General features: G+C 38.3%; 9 protein-coding genes across 9 annotated transcripts; 3 read left to right on the top strand and 6 right to left on the bottom strand.

Annotated features, from left to right (window-relative positions):
* Positions 1 to 22: 22 nt before the first annotated feature.
* SPOG_01845 (ADP-ribosylation factor) lies at positions 23 to 1,564 on the bottom strand. Its single transcript, XM_013166949.1, has 3 exons — positions 1,059 to 1,564; positions 624 to 926; positions 23 to 519 (listed from the first exon to the last, which is right to left on the bottom strand). Exons 1-3 carry the CDS (start codon positions 1,162 to 1,164, stop codon positions 374 to 376), a joined length of 555 nt encoding a protein of 184 aa, XP_013022403.1. The 5' UTR covers positions 1,165 to 1,564; the 3' UTR covers positions 23 to 373.
* Positions 1,565 to 1,979: 415 nt separating this feature from the next.
* On the top strand, positions 1,980 to 3,644 carry SPOG_01844 (glutathione-dependent formaldehyde dehydrogenase). The gene is made up of 3 exons (XM_013166948.1): positions 1,980 to 2,124; positions 2,305 to 2,348; positions 2,498 to 3,644. The coding sequence occupies exons 1-3, from the start codon at positions 2,092 to 2,094 to the stop codon at positions 3,555 to 3,557; spliced, it is 1,137 nt and encodes a 378-aa protein (XP_013022402.1). The 5' UTR covers positions 1,980 to 2,091; the 3' UTR covers positions 3,558 to 3,644.
* Positions 3,645 to 3,728: 84 nt separating this feature from the next.
* On the bottom strand, positions 3,729 to 4,288 carry SPOG_01843 (acyl-coenzyme A binding protein). Its single transcript, XM_013166947.1, has 2 exons — positions 4,172 to 4,288; positions 3,729 to 4,121 (listed from the first exon to the last, which is right to left on the bottom strand). The coding sequence occupies exons 1-2, from the start codon at positions 4,247 to 4,249 to the stop codon at positions 3,936 to 3,938; spliced, it is 264 nt and encodes an 87-aa protein (XP_013022401.1). The 5' UTR covers positions 4,250 to 4,288; the 3' UTR covers positions 3,729 to 3,935.
* Positions 4,289 to 4,397: 109 nt separating this feature from the next.
* On the bottom strand, positions 4,398 to 7,067 carry SPOG_01842 (transport complex subunit Cog3). Its single transcript, XM_013166946.1, has 7 exons — positions 6,963 to 7,067; positions 6,521 to 6,919; positions 6,296 to 6,466; positions 6,114 to 6,251; positions 5,840 to 6,064; positions 5,262 to 5,798; positions 4,398 to 5,208 (listed from the first exon to the last, which is right to left on the bottom strand). The coding sequence occupies exons 1-7, from the start codon at positions 7,020 to 7,022 to the stop codon at positions 4,516 to 4,518; spliced, it is 2,223 nt and encodes a 740-aa protein (XP_013022400.1). The 5' UTR covers positions 7,023 to 7,067; the 3' UTR covers positions 4,398 to 4,515.
* A 276-nt stretch (positions 7,068 to 7,343) lies between these two features.
* On the bottom strand, positions 7,344 to 9,184 carry SPOG_01841 (uncharacterized protein). Its single transcript, XM_013166945.1, has 2 exons — positions 8,841 to 9,184; positions 7,344 to 8,591 (listed from the first exon to the last, which is right to left on the bottom strand). The coding sequence occupies exons 1-2, from the start codon at positions 8,898 to 8,900 to the stop codon at positions 7,821 to 7,823; spliced, it is 831 nt and encodes a 276-aa protein (XP_013022399.1). The 5' UTR covers positions 8,901 to 9,184; the 3' UTR covers positions 7,344 to 7,820.
* SPOG_01840 (argininosuccinate lyase) lies at positions 8,966 to 12,882 on the top strand. The gene has a single exon (XM_013166944.1). It carries the CDS (start codon positions 9,808 to 9,810, stop codon positions 11,185 to 11,187), a length of 1,380 nt encoding a protein of 459 aa, XP_013022398.1. The 5' UTR covers positions 8,966 to 9,807; the 3' UTR covers positions 11,188 to 12,882.
* SPOG_01839 (uncharacterized protein) lies at positions 11,364 to 12,553 on the bottom strand (the record flags this gene model as incomplete). Its single annotated transcript, XM_013166943.1, has 2 exons — positions 11,364 to 11,853; positions 11,913 to 12,553. The coding sequence occupies 2 exons, from the start codon at positions 12,551 to 12,553 to the stop codon at positions 11,364 to 11,366; spliced, it is 1,131 nt and encodes a 376-aa protein (XP_013022397.1).
* A 6-nt stretch (positions 12,883 to 12,888) lies between the features above and the next one.
* On the top strand, positions 12,889 to 13,867 carry SPOG_01838 (ribosomal protein subunit L15). The gene has a single exon (XM_013166942.1). The coding sequence runs from the start codon at positions 13,048 to 13,050 to the stop codon at positions 13,669 to 13,671; it is 624 nt and encodes a 207-aa protein (XP_013022396.1). The 5' UTR covers positions 12,889 to 13,047; the 3' UTR covers positions 13,672 to 13,867.
* SPOG_01837 (SIN component scaffold protein Sid4) lies at positions 13,734 to 16,092 on the bottom strand. Its single transcript, XM_013166941.1, has 2 exons — positions 15,948 to 16,092; positions 13,734 to 15,788 (listed from the first exon to the last, which is right to left on the bottom strand). The coding sequence occupies exons 1-2, from the start codon at positions 16,060 to 16,062 to the stop codon at positions 13,906 to 13,908; spliced, it is 1,998 nt and encodes a 665-aa protein (XP_013022395.1). The 5' UTR covers positions 16,063 to 16,092; the 3' UTR covers positions 13,734 to 13,905.
* Positions 16,093 to 16,303: the final 211 nt, after the last annotated feature.

Below are 16,303 nucleotides of genomic sequence, written 5' to 3'. Positions count from 1 at the left end.
AACAAATTATCAATGAAATGAATGTGGAATTAAAAACAATAGGTATTGAGAGCAGATTATATACACGGAACTATGAACAGGTATAGCAAGGATATTCGCGACTGAGATTAAAAAGCCAAGGATAGAAACGATCGCATAAAGTACAAAAGGGAATGCAAAAAATAAGTAATATAAAATTAAAAAAGCAACCAAAAAAGAATGACATTCCAAAGAAACGATATCATATGGCTATAAGAGAAAGGAGATGGTATAAAGACAAAGATAGGTTCCATAAAATCGATATTTAGAAGAAAGCAAGTTATGCTTTAGCCAAAAAAAAACCAAACGATAGAAGACACGAAAGAAGGAAAAAATTTTACGGAAAAGTCAATGTTTACTTGAGTTTTGCGTTTTGACTTAGCCAAGCTAACCCTTCTAGTAAGCCGTCTCCAGTCAAAGCACAAGTTGGCTGAACGTTCCAAAGACGGTCTTTCAACTTGTCTAACTGGAGAACTTCTGTGATTTGAAGGGGTGAAAGAGCTAAACAATGAGTTAGTAAACAGTATGTTTGAAACGTTATGAAATAGATCTTTGAATAAAAAAGGAACAAAGAGCAGTATATATGCTATCATGTGAGTTCGTACCATTTCCCAAATCCTGCTTATTGGCAAATACCAAGAGAAGGGCATCTCGCATTTCACGGTCGGAAATAATTCTATGCAACTCTTGACGTGCTTCTACTAGACGATTGCTATCGGCCGCATCCACCACAAAGATGAGGCCTTTTGTACCGGTAAAGTAGTGTCGCCAAAGAGGACGGATTTTATCTTGACCGCCCACATCCCAAACATTGAATCTGATGTTTTTGTAGGTGACTGTCTCGACATTGAAACCTACAGTTGGTATAGTTACAACGCTCTGGTTGAGTTTTAGTTTGTAAAGTATTGCTACAGTCATGTGTGTTAATAATTGCCAAAAAGAACCCCCCCCAAAACAACAGTGAAAACCACCGAAATCATTTCTTTTCCTGTCCGATAAGTTTCATATGACAGGGAAAAGAGATCTTAATTTTGACATACTTGTTTTGCCAGCAGCATCCAAACCAAGCATCAGAATACGCATTTCTTTATTGATGAATATACGATGAAAAGGCTTAGAAAGGCCCTTAAAACCACCGTTTCCCATTATAGATCACCGACCAAAAATACGAAAGCCCTTAATAACAAAACAGAATCAACGTCTTCCAAACCAGTGAAGAAAGCACAGCTATTTCACTGGAAATATATATAAGAGATGAAGATAAAATATCCTAAAAACAACAACGTTTTGTTTACGCCAAAAAAGTACGGTCAAACGCGTCTCTACATGGATCCCAGAAATCGTTTCAGTCACCAAATAGAGCACTTGAACACACTCGGTTTTTCTTTTTCCATCCTTCGTTGCAACTCATAAGTCATATACAGCGACATTGAAGCTCCGTAAACAACAAACAAACAAGATAGACGTAGGCTCAAACGAAATGAAAGCGGTGCTTTCATTCTGCATATGGTAGCATTTTGCGACTTCACTTTGCAGAAAAGGTGTTTTTTTTTTTTTTCTGTTGTGGATCCTTGCGAGGTCTCTCTAATGAACCTCGTTAGTGTGATAATTTGTATGATAATTGATGTTAGGAATGTTGAGGGTTGGAAATACGCTTGGATGTGTTTTAATTTAGGAAAAGTTTTTGTTTCAGTTCTATCAAATCTTTGAAAAGGAAGATCCAAAGTCTGAAGAAGGAGGTAGCGGCTCTTACAGTTGGATCTATTGCACCACCAAACTTATTTCAGGACACAGGAAAAGACCACAAACAAAAACGGGTTTTCTCTAGTTTCTCCTATCCTTAGAAATTGCATTTACAAACCAATCTTAGAACCATGTAGAAGTCTTACTTTTTTTGCTTGGCGATCATAAATAAACGATTACTAATGATCTGCAGATCATCTGTTACTTTTTGCAAGGATCTGCAATTGAAGAATGAAGTAGACGTTTGTCAGCATAGCAGGTTCAAACTTCTTACGTACCATATAAAGCTGAATTATACCTTCTTTCTTGTCTGGTAAAGTCTGTTTCAGCATGTCTTTTGAAGGAAAGTCTATTACTTGCAAGGTAAGTAAAAAGTCATGCTGCTAGAAAACAGAAAATGGAGCAACAAAAAGAACCTCCAGTGTAGCTAATATCTACTGGTGATTCTTGAAATACGGAACTTTGGAATACTTTTTGTTGGATAGACTGATCATAGTTGCGGATTTTCTCATTCATGTGCATATGCTAATCCATGGTGTGTAGGCTGCAGTTGCTTGGAAGGCTGGAGATGCTTTGTCCATTGAAAAGTAAGTAACTATCTGACCTGTATTTCGAAATGACCCATCCTTTTACTATTTTTTTTTTTTCTTTATTTGTGGCATGATCATTAACCTTGGCTTACTGCTTCTCATCCATCTGCCGTAGGGATGAGAAGAGGCGGTGGCTGTTGTTTTAGTATCGAAGTTGCTCCTCCAAAAGCTCATGAAGTTCGTGTTCAAGTCTCGTGGTCGGCTGTTTGTCACACCGACGCCTACACTCTTTCAGGTGTAGACCCTGAAGGTGCCTTCCCCATTATTTTGGGTCATGAAGGTGCAGGTGTTGTTGAGAGCATTGGCGAAGACGTTACAAATGTTCGTCCTGGCGATCATGTCATTCTTCTCTACACCCCCGAGTGCAAAGAATGTAAGTTTTGTCGCAGCGGTAAAACCAACCTGTGTTCCAAAATTCGTGAAACCCAAGGTCGTGGCTTGATGCCTGATGGTACTTCTCGTTTTTCAGTTGACGGAAAGCCAATCCTCCATTATATGGGTTGTTCAAGCTTTAGTCAGTATACTGTCGTTTCGGACATTTCTCTTGTTGCTATTTCCCACTCTGCTCCTCTTCGTAGTGTCTGTCTGTTGGGATGTGGTATTACTACTGGCTTTGGAGCGGCTACTCATTCTGCCAAGGTTGAGCCTGGCTCAACTGTCGCCGTTATCGGATGCGGCTGTGTGGGTCTTGCTGCCATGCAGGGTGCTGTTGCTGCTGGTGCCTCGCGTATCATTGCCATTGACATTAATTCTGAAAAGGAAGCTTTTGCTAAGAAATTTGGTGCCACTGATTTTGTCAATCCCTCCACGGTTGACGATATCGTTCAGCACATTATTAACATGACTGATGGTGGTGTGGACTACGCCTTTGACTGCACTGGCAATGTTACTGTTATGCTACAAGCCTTACAATTCTGCCACAAAGGCTGGGGCAAGCTTTGTGTTATTGGTGTTGCTGCTGCTGGCAAGACCTTGGATTTCCGACCTTTCTTGGTTGTCACCGGTCGTCATGTTTTAGGCTCTGCTTTTGGTGGTGTCAAGGGTCGCACTGAGCTTCCTAACTTTGTCGACGATTACCTCCAAGGCCACTTCAAGGTCGATGAGTACATTACACACGAGGAAAGTTTGCACACCATTAACAATGCCTTGGAGCACATGCATGAGGGTAAATGCATCCGCTGCGTAGTCGATATGGACAAGCCCTAAAGATTATAGATAGAAGATGCCTTGCATTTCGAGCTTGAGGCTTCTATATGTTTACTTTTGTTAGTTACGCTTTACAATGAATTTTTTGAAACTACCATGGTCTCTGGCCTTCTTATTATTGTAGATGTTTCGCAATCTCTCATTGCGTTCTAATTACTACTCACTTTACATTTCCAGTTTTAAGTATTCAATATGTGTACTCTACAAATCTTGTATTCTTTGGAGAAAATTAATTTGCATAGACTATTTGGAATAAAGTCGTTAAAAGCTTGATACATTACACTTCTAGGTATTCAAGAAAAGAAAGCCTTGCACTATATTAGAGACAGTGGAGTAGGAATCCAGGTAAAATCTTAGGCTATTCACATAAATGGAAATTTACTTCAAGCCATACTTGCCTTTGAGTTCTTCAACATAAGCAATATAATCGTTCGTGGCATCCTCCTTCGATTTACCCTTTAACTCTTCCCAAGCATTCCACTTGTATTTACCCTTCAAATCCAAAAGGCCGGGCTTTTCAGTGTTGTTATCACCAGCAGTAGCTTGCTTGAACAAAGCATAAAGCTAAAAGAATATCAGTTAGCTTTCGTTGACTGGTCACAGAGGATCCTTACCTGTAAGAGCTCATCATTGTTAGGAGTTTGCTTGAGTTCTTTAACTTCAGCAGCAGCTTTCTCAAATGCAGAAGACATGTTTGTGAATGGTAAAAGACAAGTTCATCAAAGAACTTGAATATAAATAACGCTTAGCGAGCTGCGCAGTAATCATCTAATAATCACATGGAATGTTGGGACTATAGTGAGTGAACGATTTTTAGGAATAGAAGATCAGACAATACTAAAGTATAAAGTAATAACAGATGACAGTAAACATAAAAAAAAGAAGGCATTATAAATCTCATTCTCTATTATTTTTGTGAACTCAATTAGGTAAATAAAATATGTAAACATTTCAGTATTTAAGCCCTGTCATTATGTTTGGATTCGTTTAAGCGTTGAAAAGGCATAGCTATGTCATTCAGGTAGTCTTCCATGCTTTTTGATAAGTTTTGGTCAGTTCCAAGATTCATCTCCAGAGTTCGAAGGTCTTCATTGGATAGCGTGCTATAAAACTCTTGGAAATGCCTAGCAATTTCCTCAAAAACAGCTTGCAAAAGCAGCCCTTCAATCCATGGTTCCGTTAAGTAAGAGGAAATTTGCTCGTGTAAGTCCTCTACCTTGTCCAGTTGATGCAAAAATTCACTAATGCTCTTTGGATCACCTGCCTTCAAGACATTTGTAATAGACTCAGCCGCTGACTCGATATATCCATTTACTGCGATTCGTAGCTGTTGGTTCAACTCTTGTCGGGTATCCACCATGTTATTTATAAATTTAGGAAATGTTTCATATACCAATTGTATAATCCCTCGAAGATTTGAGCGCCATTCACGTACGCTATCCCATATCCTCTTAAAGTCGACACCAGCTTGAATATGAGCATATTGAATCTCAAACGAACTCAATTGCTCCTTCAAAACCAAAAAATTTTTTATCAAAAAAAGTCTGGCAATTTGCGGATCATTCTTATTGCTAAAGTACTTGTAAGCTTCCATTAATGACCCAATGCAAGCGTGTATGATTTCGAGTGCAATATCATCAAACACGTTAGACTAGATGATTAGATTAGTTCATAGAGAAAAACTATAATGATTATGCATCTTACATCAAGGAGACGATAAATTCTGGATAGAGTTATTAAGGATTTTTGAACAACAGGGTACCAACCTTGTGCCATCGCAAGTCGCTCGGGTACGTTTACGTTCACTTTCTCTTCGGCATCGTTTAATCCTAGATTTTCTAAATTAAACAATTGTGCTTCCTTATTTATGTTGGGGAATAAATCTTCGTCGTTTGGTGTATAATTTTGGATCTCTGAATCAATAGCTGCTTGTACTAGGAATAACACTCTATTTTGAAGCTCAGATACCACTGGGCTTAGATGTGTCGCAAGTTCTTTACCGATGTCCTCCCGATCGCCCTCGACGATAGAACTTTGAAAAGAGCGTATGTACGAACAAACTTCACACAAATCTGTCAAGTTTTTCTCGCGTAGAATCATCGACCTGGAACCTTCGTAAAAGGTTTCACACAATTCCTGCCAATAATCCGTAAAGTTTTCATTTGTTTCATCAAAAAACTCAGTAAACAGCCTGCTTTCGTCATAGAAAGTAAGCTGTAAGAGAGCTAAAGATTTTTGAATCTGTCTTGAGTTAACACGTAATTCCACCTTTAAACACATACAAAAGAGGTAATTGATTTTTCCAAGAAAAAACTCCTTAACTGACTGCTTAGAACAGGCTGAAGCAAGCGCATACGGGTTTGTAAATAATAGTCATAGAATGCAGTAAGATTAGATGTGTCTTCTGAACTGCTCTTTTTAAACTCTCTGAGTAACGGTCGAAGCTGAAGTGCAATTGCACTAAAACGAGAATAGAACAATGAGCTTTCAAGCTGTTTGTCTACTTGCTGTAATTATAATTAGTAATTACGAAGATGGATTATCAAAACTACATACCATAGTTTTTGCGCTCTGTATGATTTGATCAGAAGCTACTTTGATAAGGCGAAAGAAATGATTTTTAAACATTGTGAATGCTTGAGTCAGAAGCCGTTTATATTGAGTCAAATAAACATCGCTCTCTTGAAAATCCATCTGCGGCGGTTAGTAGCCATTACTATTAGGCAAATAATGCTTACATTTTCTTCCAAAAACTGGATACATTTGTTTATTTGAAGAACATGGTCGCGGAAAGAACTTCTTGACACTAAGTCTGACGGTGGGTGACGGAAAACACGAGTCAATTCCTTCAATGGAGCAAAATACGATAAGCCATGATCAATATCAACAGCAAGTCTGGCAAATGCTTCCTATACCATACGTGTTAACAACCAAGCTAATAAATTCAGACAAACGTAACATGCCTCTTCAGTTCCCAACGTGTCACATGTCTGGGAAAACTCATTTAATTTTTGTTCTGATGTTAAGAAAGTATTTTTTATCGATGATAACGTCTGCTTAATTTCACTTGTTTGCTGTGAAAGTCTGTCTGCGAAGGCCGAATAAGCTTGAAGCTCACGCATACAAATTTCTGCTCGTTCCATAATCTCATTCTTGTTGCATTGTTTAATCCAAGTCACGTCTCTTTGTATATCTTCTCGTCCTTTCCATTCATTGCCTAGAGTACTCTTTGGAGTGCTCAATTTAAAAGAGACGCATCGTCTGATGGGTGAACCTGAATCAAAGGTTGGAGAACCTAAGCTTTTTATAGACGCCCGATCATCAACTGCAGGTTTTAAAGGTTCTGACGCGTTTAATGACTTCTACATGCGCGTTAATATCAACGAACTGGTACTTTTTCCTTACATGAGAGGAGTTAGATAAACTTTCGTTCTCTGAATGTATAAATTCCCATTGATCAAACATATTTCATGTCCTAATTAAGAATCTCTAAATACCTTTCATCCATGCCGGAAGAAGTAAAATGTAAACAGTGCTCTACTAGGGCTCCGGTAAACTATTTACCGAAGCGTTTGAGATGACCGAAGTTTACCGATATAGAAGTATTAATCTAATTCTGGTCACCTAATGATGAAAGAGTAAACAATGAATTAAAACAAAGTGATTCAAAAAGTCCAAGGTAAAGAATAAATAAAAAGGAAAAGGAAAAGTGAAAGTAAAAGTAAAACAGAAAAATTCTACGGTGACTTCGGATTTTGAATCAACTACTCATAATTACAAAGTGCTCCACTGACATTGCATACAATAGAGAATGATAGAATACGACAATTTCTACAAAGAGTAAAAAAGCATATACATTCCTACATTCATGTAAGCTAAACGAGATTTTTTTTTTTTTGAAAGGCATTCAAAGTAAGCTAGCTCGTATGGTTATCTTTCAATCAGCGATTCAACACGTATACGCTGAAAGCACGAAACTTCTACTCGTTAAGAATGTCTCCAAACAAGTAAAATTCGTGGAAAGGAATAAAAACAGGTTTTCTGGAATTGAAGTCAATTCTCAGCACGAATCATAAACTATCCTGCTCTTTTCCTAAAAGCGGCATTATATGTTTTACTAATGATAAAAAAAGGAAACCATGGTTACCTTAAAATAAGCGATGGGAAAGCCAAGAAGAAAACAAGATGCAGCTGGTAAACCAAAAGGAAAACTATAAACAACTTGGACAGCAAACAAGTATTTTTGGTTGAAAGGTTATTTGTTTAAGTGGATGCAGAGGCGGGACGGCCACTAGAAGCAGAAGCTTGAGCGACAGGTACATTGCCAAATCTTGAGAGGTAGTGCTTTAGTTGGAACCATGCATTTCTTACTTGAGGAGGAATGCGATTGTCAGCGACAACGCGGTCCATACGAAGACCAATGTCTCGGATAGATGCACGAGTAAAGTGACTGCTGTTATAGCGCATGCGAAGGAAAAAGGCATAGAAGATGAATTGAGAGAAAGTATTCTTGCGCAAGAAGAAACCAAAGAAGTAACGGAAAAAGAGGAAGGTCTCAATGTTGGCTACAAGTTTCATTGCAGGTTGGAATTGAGTGCGAGTATACTTGTTAAGCAATTGCGATAATTTATAAAGTTGATTCTTAGGTTCGGTACTGCTCGTGATAGAGGGAGAAAGAACTGGCAAAAGGTTGCTGCGCATATAGGTAGAAATATGAAACGTGGCATAAATAGCATAAGGAGCAAGCGCAAATAAAACAGGGCGGTTGATCAACAAGGACAAAGCCAAGAAAAAATACAAGGCATTATCATCAGTCATTAAACGGCGCAAGAAATGGACGTTCCAGGAGGAACGAGAAGCAATATTGGGGCTGTAAACCTTGTAAAGGACAATGGAATACGCCAAGATAGCTCCTGCAATAGCATTCTTGAAAATAAATGATGAACCTTGGCGGAAAGGAACAACCTGCAACGTATAAATAGAGCTGAACAAGGCGACAGAGAATTGTCCCAGAAACCAAAAAAATTGTGTATTCTATAAAAGTATAGATTAGCAAGATTACTTAATGGAAAAACAATCGGATTATTGCGAAATTGAAACAGGATGCTACAAGTACTCTGAATCGAGGACAGCAAAATCAAACTTCTCTGATCATAAAAAAAATTCTTTTTCTTTTTTAAACTTCTCAAAGGTCCCTGTTTTCTATGAAAGCACAAGTCTTTGCCATCCTCATGTATCATTCCTGACATAATTCGCAGTATGCAAGCAAAATTGTTAACTTACTTTGACAAGAGGAAGAAGACGTTCACTTAAAGGCTTTGTAGGGGGAGCTTTAGGTGGCATTTTGCAAAAAAATAAGTCGCTTTTCGTCGATAGGAGGTTGCTTTGGTTGAGTTGGAATACACAACAATAGATGATGTATAGGTTAACAAAGACTCGAAAAGTGGCATCTCAGTAAGAATGCAAACATTTGCATTCTCTTTTTCAAGGACATTATTATATTAATAATACTTTTTATTTTATATATCTATTTATAATGGTTGTTTCTATTTGGTTGAAAAGGTCAAGTTTTTGGTGAATCCATATGGTCAATTCAGTAAGCACATGGAACTGGTCTCAACTAGGTGACTATCATAATGATCAAAAGAACAATATGTACTTGAGCCAGAAACTTGTCGTATCTGCTGTGCAAGTCATCGAAGGTTCTACGACCTGTTTCAGGAAGTATGCGGTATAGAAAAGGCCTACTGCGAGCAGCAAGTCTATGGAATTACACTTTTATTCAATTCATATACTCACTGTTTGAATCGAAACCTTTTGAGGCTCGAAGAACAGAGGGAATCTCAGTACGTAAATGTCAATACCTAAGCATGCCAGGATAATATATATCAGGAAAGCTTTCTCATATTCTTTACTTTTTTACTGTAAGAAGAAAACAATAAGGGAGAAAAAATGATTCAATTCGAACTACGTTTTCTTCAGACAAAACAACGAACGTCTGCAAAAAAGAAAACGACCTGAAGTATATGGTCTCTTTGTCAAAAAATGGGTTTCATTTCATTCAATACTTTTGTAATTTTACTGATCTATGGAACCATCTTTGTGAAATCTAAGCGTAGTACTGGGATTCTGAAATCAGTTTCCAATCTGTCTATAGCAAGCAACTTGAAAATTTTTGGGGAATTGGCCCTTGTCTTAGTTTGATTGTATTCTTCCTTTTTATTTGTGCAACAAAGAATATATTTTTGAAATGGCTTCTCAAAAACTATGGGGCGGTAGATTTACTGGCACTACAGATCCTCTGATGACTGCTTATAATGAATCCATACATTACGATAAACGCATGTACAATGCCGATGTGGATGGCTCGAAAGCTTATGCGAAAGCATTAGAGCAACGTGGTATCATTGACAAAGCTGAATTGGGAAAGATTTTGGAAGGACTAGAAAGCGTTCGCGATGAATGGAAAGCAAACAAGTTTGTTCTTCATCCTTCCGACGAAGACATTCATACTGCAAATGAGCGTCGGCTCGGTGAAATCATTGGCACAGGAATTGCTGGTAAATTGCATACTGGTAGAAGTAGAAACGATCAAGTTGCTACGGATATGCGTCTTTGGCTTCGTGATCAGATCAAAACTATTAAAGATTTCCTCATTGATCTGTTGAAGGTATTTGCTTCTCGTGCTGAAAAGGATATCAGTATCATTATGCCTGGATACACCCATTTACAACGCGCTCAGCCCATTCGTTGGTCCCACTTTTTGATGTCCCATGCATTTTCTCTCCTCTCTGACTTGACTCGTTTGAACCAGCTTTACGTCCGTGTCAATCAACTCCCTTTGGGAGCAGGAGCTTTGGCTGGTAACCCCTTTGCTGTCGACCGAGAATTTCTTTGTAAAGAACTTGGGTTTGATGGCATCATTATGAACTCTATGAATGCTGTTGCTGACCGTGACTTTGTCATTGAATTTATGTATTGGTCGAGTATGGTAATGACCCATGTTTCCCGTTTGGCCGAAGATCTTATCATCTACTCTAGTTCCGAGTTTAATTTTGTGACCCTTTCCGATGCGTACTCCACTGGTAGCAGCATAATGCCTCAAAAGAAAAATCCCGATTCCCTCGAATTACTCCGTGGTAAATCTGGTCGTGTTTTTGGCGACATGGTTGGTTTCATGATGTCTGTAAAAGGTATCCCTTCCACTTATAATAAGGATTTACAAGAAGACAAGGAAGCACTATTCGATTCTGTCAAAACTGTTTCTGATTCTATCCAAATTCTTACTGGTGTCATTTCCACCTTGACTGTCAATCCCGAAAAGATTGCTAAAAGCTTAACTGCTGATATGCTGGCTACTGATTTGGCTGAGTATTTGGTTCGTAAAGGCATTCCCTTCCGCCAAACTCATCATATCTCTGGTTCAGCTGTTCGCATGGCCGAAGAGAGAAACACCACAATTGACAAACTCTCTGTTGATGATTTCAAGTCTTTGAATCCTCTCTATGAAGATGATGTTGTGAGTGTCTTCAACTATGAGGAAAGCGTTGAAAAACGATGTGCTATCGGCGGTACTGCTAAATCTTGTGTAATGGAACAAGTAAAGACTCTGAAAGAAGCACTTAATTAAATTATTGTGGTCAGCCATTTTGTTATTATCATCTTTTGGCTTGAACTTTACGTTACATCCATTACGGATGATAATAGAACATAGTTGTTTACATTCAGCCTTTTTTAATTGTTTGATCTATTTGACAAAACTTATCATAATTGTACATAATTATTCTAACAATCCTTTCGAATTATCTACTTTTTACTTTTTCGGGGTTTTCCTCCATCCTCATCATCTTCAGATTCATCCCCATCAGTAATGTCCCAAGTATCGTCTTTTGATAGTGTCAGACCAAACCCTGCATCCACTTTCTTCTTGTTTTCAAGCTTTTTCATATCTTCATTCTCTTTTCGACTTTGTAGGTTCGCCAGATGTTGGATTTGTTGTCGAAAATCTTTAGGACTATCCTGTGCAGTACCTTTTGCATCTTCAAATAGCTTTCCCTGAAAATTAATAGAGTCATTACTTTGCAAATTTTTGTTTTCCACTTCTAGTTTTATACGTTTTGGTTCAAAATTGTCATTATCGTCATCTTCGTGGAATGGGTCGTAGTCATCTCCAGCTTCTTCAAAAATATCAGTCTCAACGTCAACTTTTGGCAAAGAAACTGGTTCTTTCTGGTTTTTCCGTTCAGCTGGTGGTACTTTTACATCTGAAGGGACAGTCGTTGTCTTCAATGGAACACTTTTTTTTCCTTTTTTACCAGTCGCTTCAAAACATTCCCATCTTCATTAAGTATGTACTTTACTTTCTTCCCTTCTTCAACAGTCCTTCGATACATGGGTCGCCCATTAGGATATACTGGTACATCTGTGTTTTTCGAATTCACTATGGCGTCTTCGGAAGGATTTTGGTCTGCGTTGCTTGGTTTTTCCGTTAATTCTTCAAGAAGCTTATCATTTTGTTCGTCATTTTCGGATGGAAATGATTCCTTTGATTCTTTCTTAGTAAACTCAGGAATATCAGGCTCAATTTGTTGAGATCTTGCCTTCTGTAAAAGCCTACGGTCTAAACCTCGAACAAGATGTGTAGTTGCCAGATCTCCGCCTAATTCTTGAGTTTTTCTTGAGAATTCTTCTCCTGTCATTTCTCCCCGGTGAAGCTTACCTCGTAGTTCTTGCACAAGAACATCGTTTTCAGACAGTATTTCAGGTTCATCAGCTTCTGAAGCTTCTTTTGTTATAGATAAAGAAGAGGAAGGTTTTCTGGTATTATGGTTTAAATTTGGGTGCCTTTTAGCAATTGATCTAGGTGGTAACGATGCAGACAATCTAGGGTGCCGTCTGCCAAATGATGGGCCCTGGGATCTTTTTGGTAGCCGATCTAATTCTGAGTTTTCACTTCTAGGAGTGGCTAGTAGCTTTCGAAAATCATCCTGGTTCATCTTTGTTGATTATTACTTTCGATTGATTGAGGTTTGGCTGCTCAACTCTGAAGCAGATCTCGAAAAAAAAAAATAAGAGTTTTTACTTTACTCAATAGAAATAGCTACGGTTACCGGTGTACTGTACCTTCCTGTTTCTCGTACAATGTTTTCTTATATCAGTAGAAGCGTAAATGGAAAATCATAAAAAAGGAGCCTGCCACATAAATTTGATTCTGTTTAGAATTCTTTTTAAATACCTATTAAATTTCAATGGAAAAAGTAAACGAATACTGTAAACTTGGTCTTGATTGAATAAGGGTCTTGTGTTAAACTGGTTTGTCTTGACCACCACCCTTTATACCCAAAAGGAAGAAACCATTATATTTTAGCCTTCAGGCAGTTTCTTCTGCGGTTTCTTATTTTTGTCTTTTTCAATAAAAGAAAAACTTCTTAGGACTTGTATTTTGAAGATAAAAAGAGTAGTTTTTGGATCTTAGTTGAATCATACCCTAATGTTTTCTAGAGGCATTTGGCGAGCTGGATATTTACCCAAAGGGAGTGCGTTTCGTCCCCAAGGTTTAAGCAATATTTTCTCTCGGAATGTCATGAATATTCATTCGAAGGAGAATGGCTATACTTGTGAATTGAGCTCCTCAACTCAAGATGTTGATTCTTTCTTTTACCGTGTCTTTGGAAGTAAGAGCTATATTCCAAACCAAGCCTTAAAAGAACAAATTTTCACTCACAAGTCTTACAAACAAGGAAGAGTCGCCTACAATGAGCCCCTTATTTCCCTCGGGGTCGCGGTCGTTGATGTGTCTTTGATGAATCACTTTTTGAAAGATGGAGATGTAGCCAATGTTCCAAAATACTCAGATATTACAAGATTTCGCTCTCCACGGCGAATTGCTTCGGCTACGAAAGATTGGCAACCTGAATCAGCGGCTCGCTGCATGCTTCCTTTACTCGATGTGAAGTCTACTGAAAAGCCACCCCTAGAAAGAGTTTTGAGCACTACAATATTCAGCCTTGTTGCTGCTATTTATTTGCAAAAGGGAGGACAAGAAGCTCTAAAGTTTTGTGATGAACATTTAGTTACACAGTTAGTTCATCAGAACGAACGTATTGAGAAATAACTTCCATCTTTTACCTACTTTCAAAAAAAAAAAAATCCTTCCCCTTTCAAATGGCTTGTTTATCCTTCTTTTAATGCATCAAATATTACTTCATTACCAACTAGTCTATTTCAGTTTTTTCGAGCCCTTTTTTTTTCGATGATGCTCAGAATTTTTATTAATAATACATTTCTTTAGTCATTTACCCTTATCCGTCAAAATAACATTAATGTAAAACTATATCGTATAGAATTTTTACTTTCGAGTTGAACGTAGTTTCTCTTGCAGTTTTCTTAGTAAATCAGACAAGCATTGCTTTGAAACAAGGCCTTCTTTCATCTTTTCGTGAAATATCAAGTAGTGAACAACTTGTATCCATTGATACAGTCGCCTACCTTGTTGTAACTGTCTTCGCACTTGTCCAATGGCAATTGGAAAGATAGTATAGGGCATGTCAAGCTGTATCAGTACAGATTTAAGCATATTCGCAGTCTCTATACTACATTGGCGGTCAATTAAATGTAGTCCTAACCGGTAATACAGTTGATTTTCTAGAGGCAACTTAAACTTCGAATCAGGCATGTCTTGTGGTAACAAAGGTTTCGAAGCATGCGAAATAGGTGAATGACTGTCATTGTTTAGCTTCGTAACCATGGGAATACTTCTTTCACTTTTGTTGAGAGTTTTGTTAGGCACCTCTATAGGCTGTAACACGGAGGATCTAGGTTTCTGTTGGTGTGAACATTGTTCTTTGTTCTCCGGATACCTGTTGCATGAGGTATCTGTTTTGGAAATATCATCAGTGGCAGATGTAGCTTTTCCATTTTCTGTGACCCCTTTCGCTTGGCTTGCATCTTCTTTTAAAACTTGGATTTCATGACGGGCCTGAGACAATTCTTTCCTCAGGTGGTCAAATTGCAATAGAATTGCATCTAGCGTTGTTAGTTGTACTCGAATTTCATTTGGTACAGTGCCTTGGGGTTTTGTATAAGGGAAAGAAGCGTCGTTACCAACAGTTACAGAGCGAGTTTGTTTGGCAGGAGGCTTACGTGGGTAAGAATTTTGAGACTCATTCATGTTTCTTTGATTTGTTGCACCAGATGCGTTGGATAAAATAGCGGGCATAACGGTAGGAGCAGCGTGCTGATTTTTAAAAAGGAGTTGCTTAGTTAGGGTATCAATTTGTTTGTCCCTTTGTTGGCATTGATTTGTCAGAGATTGTATAGTCGAATTCATTTTTGTCAATGCATCATTTAGTGCGGGTGGTAAAACTTCTATAGTTGAAGCATGAGAAGCAGGAGCAGACGCTTCTGGGGGAGAAGTTTGAAGATGCACATTTGTAGGTTGGGAAACAGGAGGACCGTCCTTATTGCCCGCAGCTGATTGAGGGGGTTGGCTTATTGTTGAGACACAAGTCGATGAAGTCGGAGGGCAGGCGATAGTAGGCTCTTGGTGATCATGAACTGACTCTACATGAACATTACCACGGTTTATAGGAACTCCAGGATGTTGGGGATAAATTTTGGGGTAATTTGAGTAAAGCGGGGAATGTGCTTCTTGTTCATGCAAGAAGTCTTGCTGAGTAGGTTGGTTTGTCCTGCCAGCCATACTAGGCTGATACATGTTAGAATTGGTATTGGAGGGTACTTCAAAATGTTGAGTTGACGGAGCCTCGGGGTTCGAAGGTACTGCTGGTGGTTGACTTGTTTGAGAAATTGCAGTCGAATGTGAAGAGGGAAATGACAATTGCTTTTGCTTCTGATTTTTGTTTCGATTTTGATTGTCGTTATCAAAAAATTGCTGCGAATGGTAAGATTCCGGATCTGAAACAGCTGGCACATGTTTATAGGGTGTACTCGTAAATGTTACAGGGTGCTGTGGAGGAGGAAAGGAAGGATTTGAAAAAATCGGACCTGAAGGTTGAGATTGAGAAAATTGTTGAAATAAATTATGGTCGTTTTCTTTCATGGGAGAATTGGATAAGTTGACTGCATTCACCTGCTCTTGGTTGGTAGGAGCTTTGTCTTGGATAACAGTATCATTAATTCCCGAAACAAGTTCATGGATTTGATCTTCTTCTAATCCATCTAGGAGTTCTGCAATTTTGCCTATTCGATCAATACGAGAAGGATCCAAATCTACAAGAAACTAACGTTAGTAAAGAGCAAGATTTTCGACGAAGGATGCATCTACAAGCATCTCATGCTTGTCAGATTTTCATTTTAAGGAAAAACTAATACAAATGAAAACGCTTGAATTGGATATTAACCTTTCTAAAATCATCAATTGAAACTTACCCTCTCCATTAGAATCTAACTGAAAGCTATCGCCGGCTGAAGGATGGCTATCAAAATGAGAGTGTCCAACCCATCGATAATCCGTGCTTAAACTGTCAGCATACGCTTCATCCATCCTCTTTTCTGGAGTTTTGAATTTCTCGAGTCCTTACTAGTAGTAAGAACGTGTTACCTGCCAATGGGCTAAGAGTAACAGTTAGAAAGAGTAAACAAACAAATGGGAAAATTGAAAGTTGATCAAAAGAAGATAAAGACGACTCAGAAATAGCGTACCTGATACGCTGAGAGCACAAAATTTGTATACTATAAAAAAATTCATGCAAACAACATTCCACAATGTGTGAAACAATGGATTC

This window comes from Schizosaccharomyces cryophilus (assembly GCF_000004155.1).
Source record: "Schizosaccharomyces cryophilus OY26 unplaced genomic scaffold supercont4.2, whole genome shotgun sequence".
NCBI lineage: Eukaryota > Fungi > Ascomycota > Schizosaccharomycetes > Schizosaccharomycetales > Schizosaccharomycetaceae > Schizosaccharomyces > Schizosaccharomyces cryophilus.
This window is presented reverse-complemented; position numbering and strand designations above follow the sequence as displayed.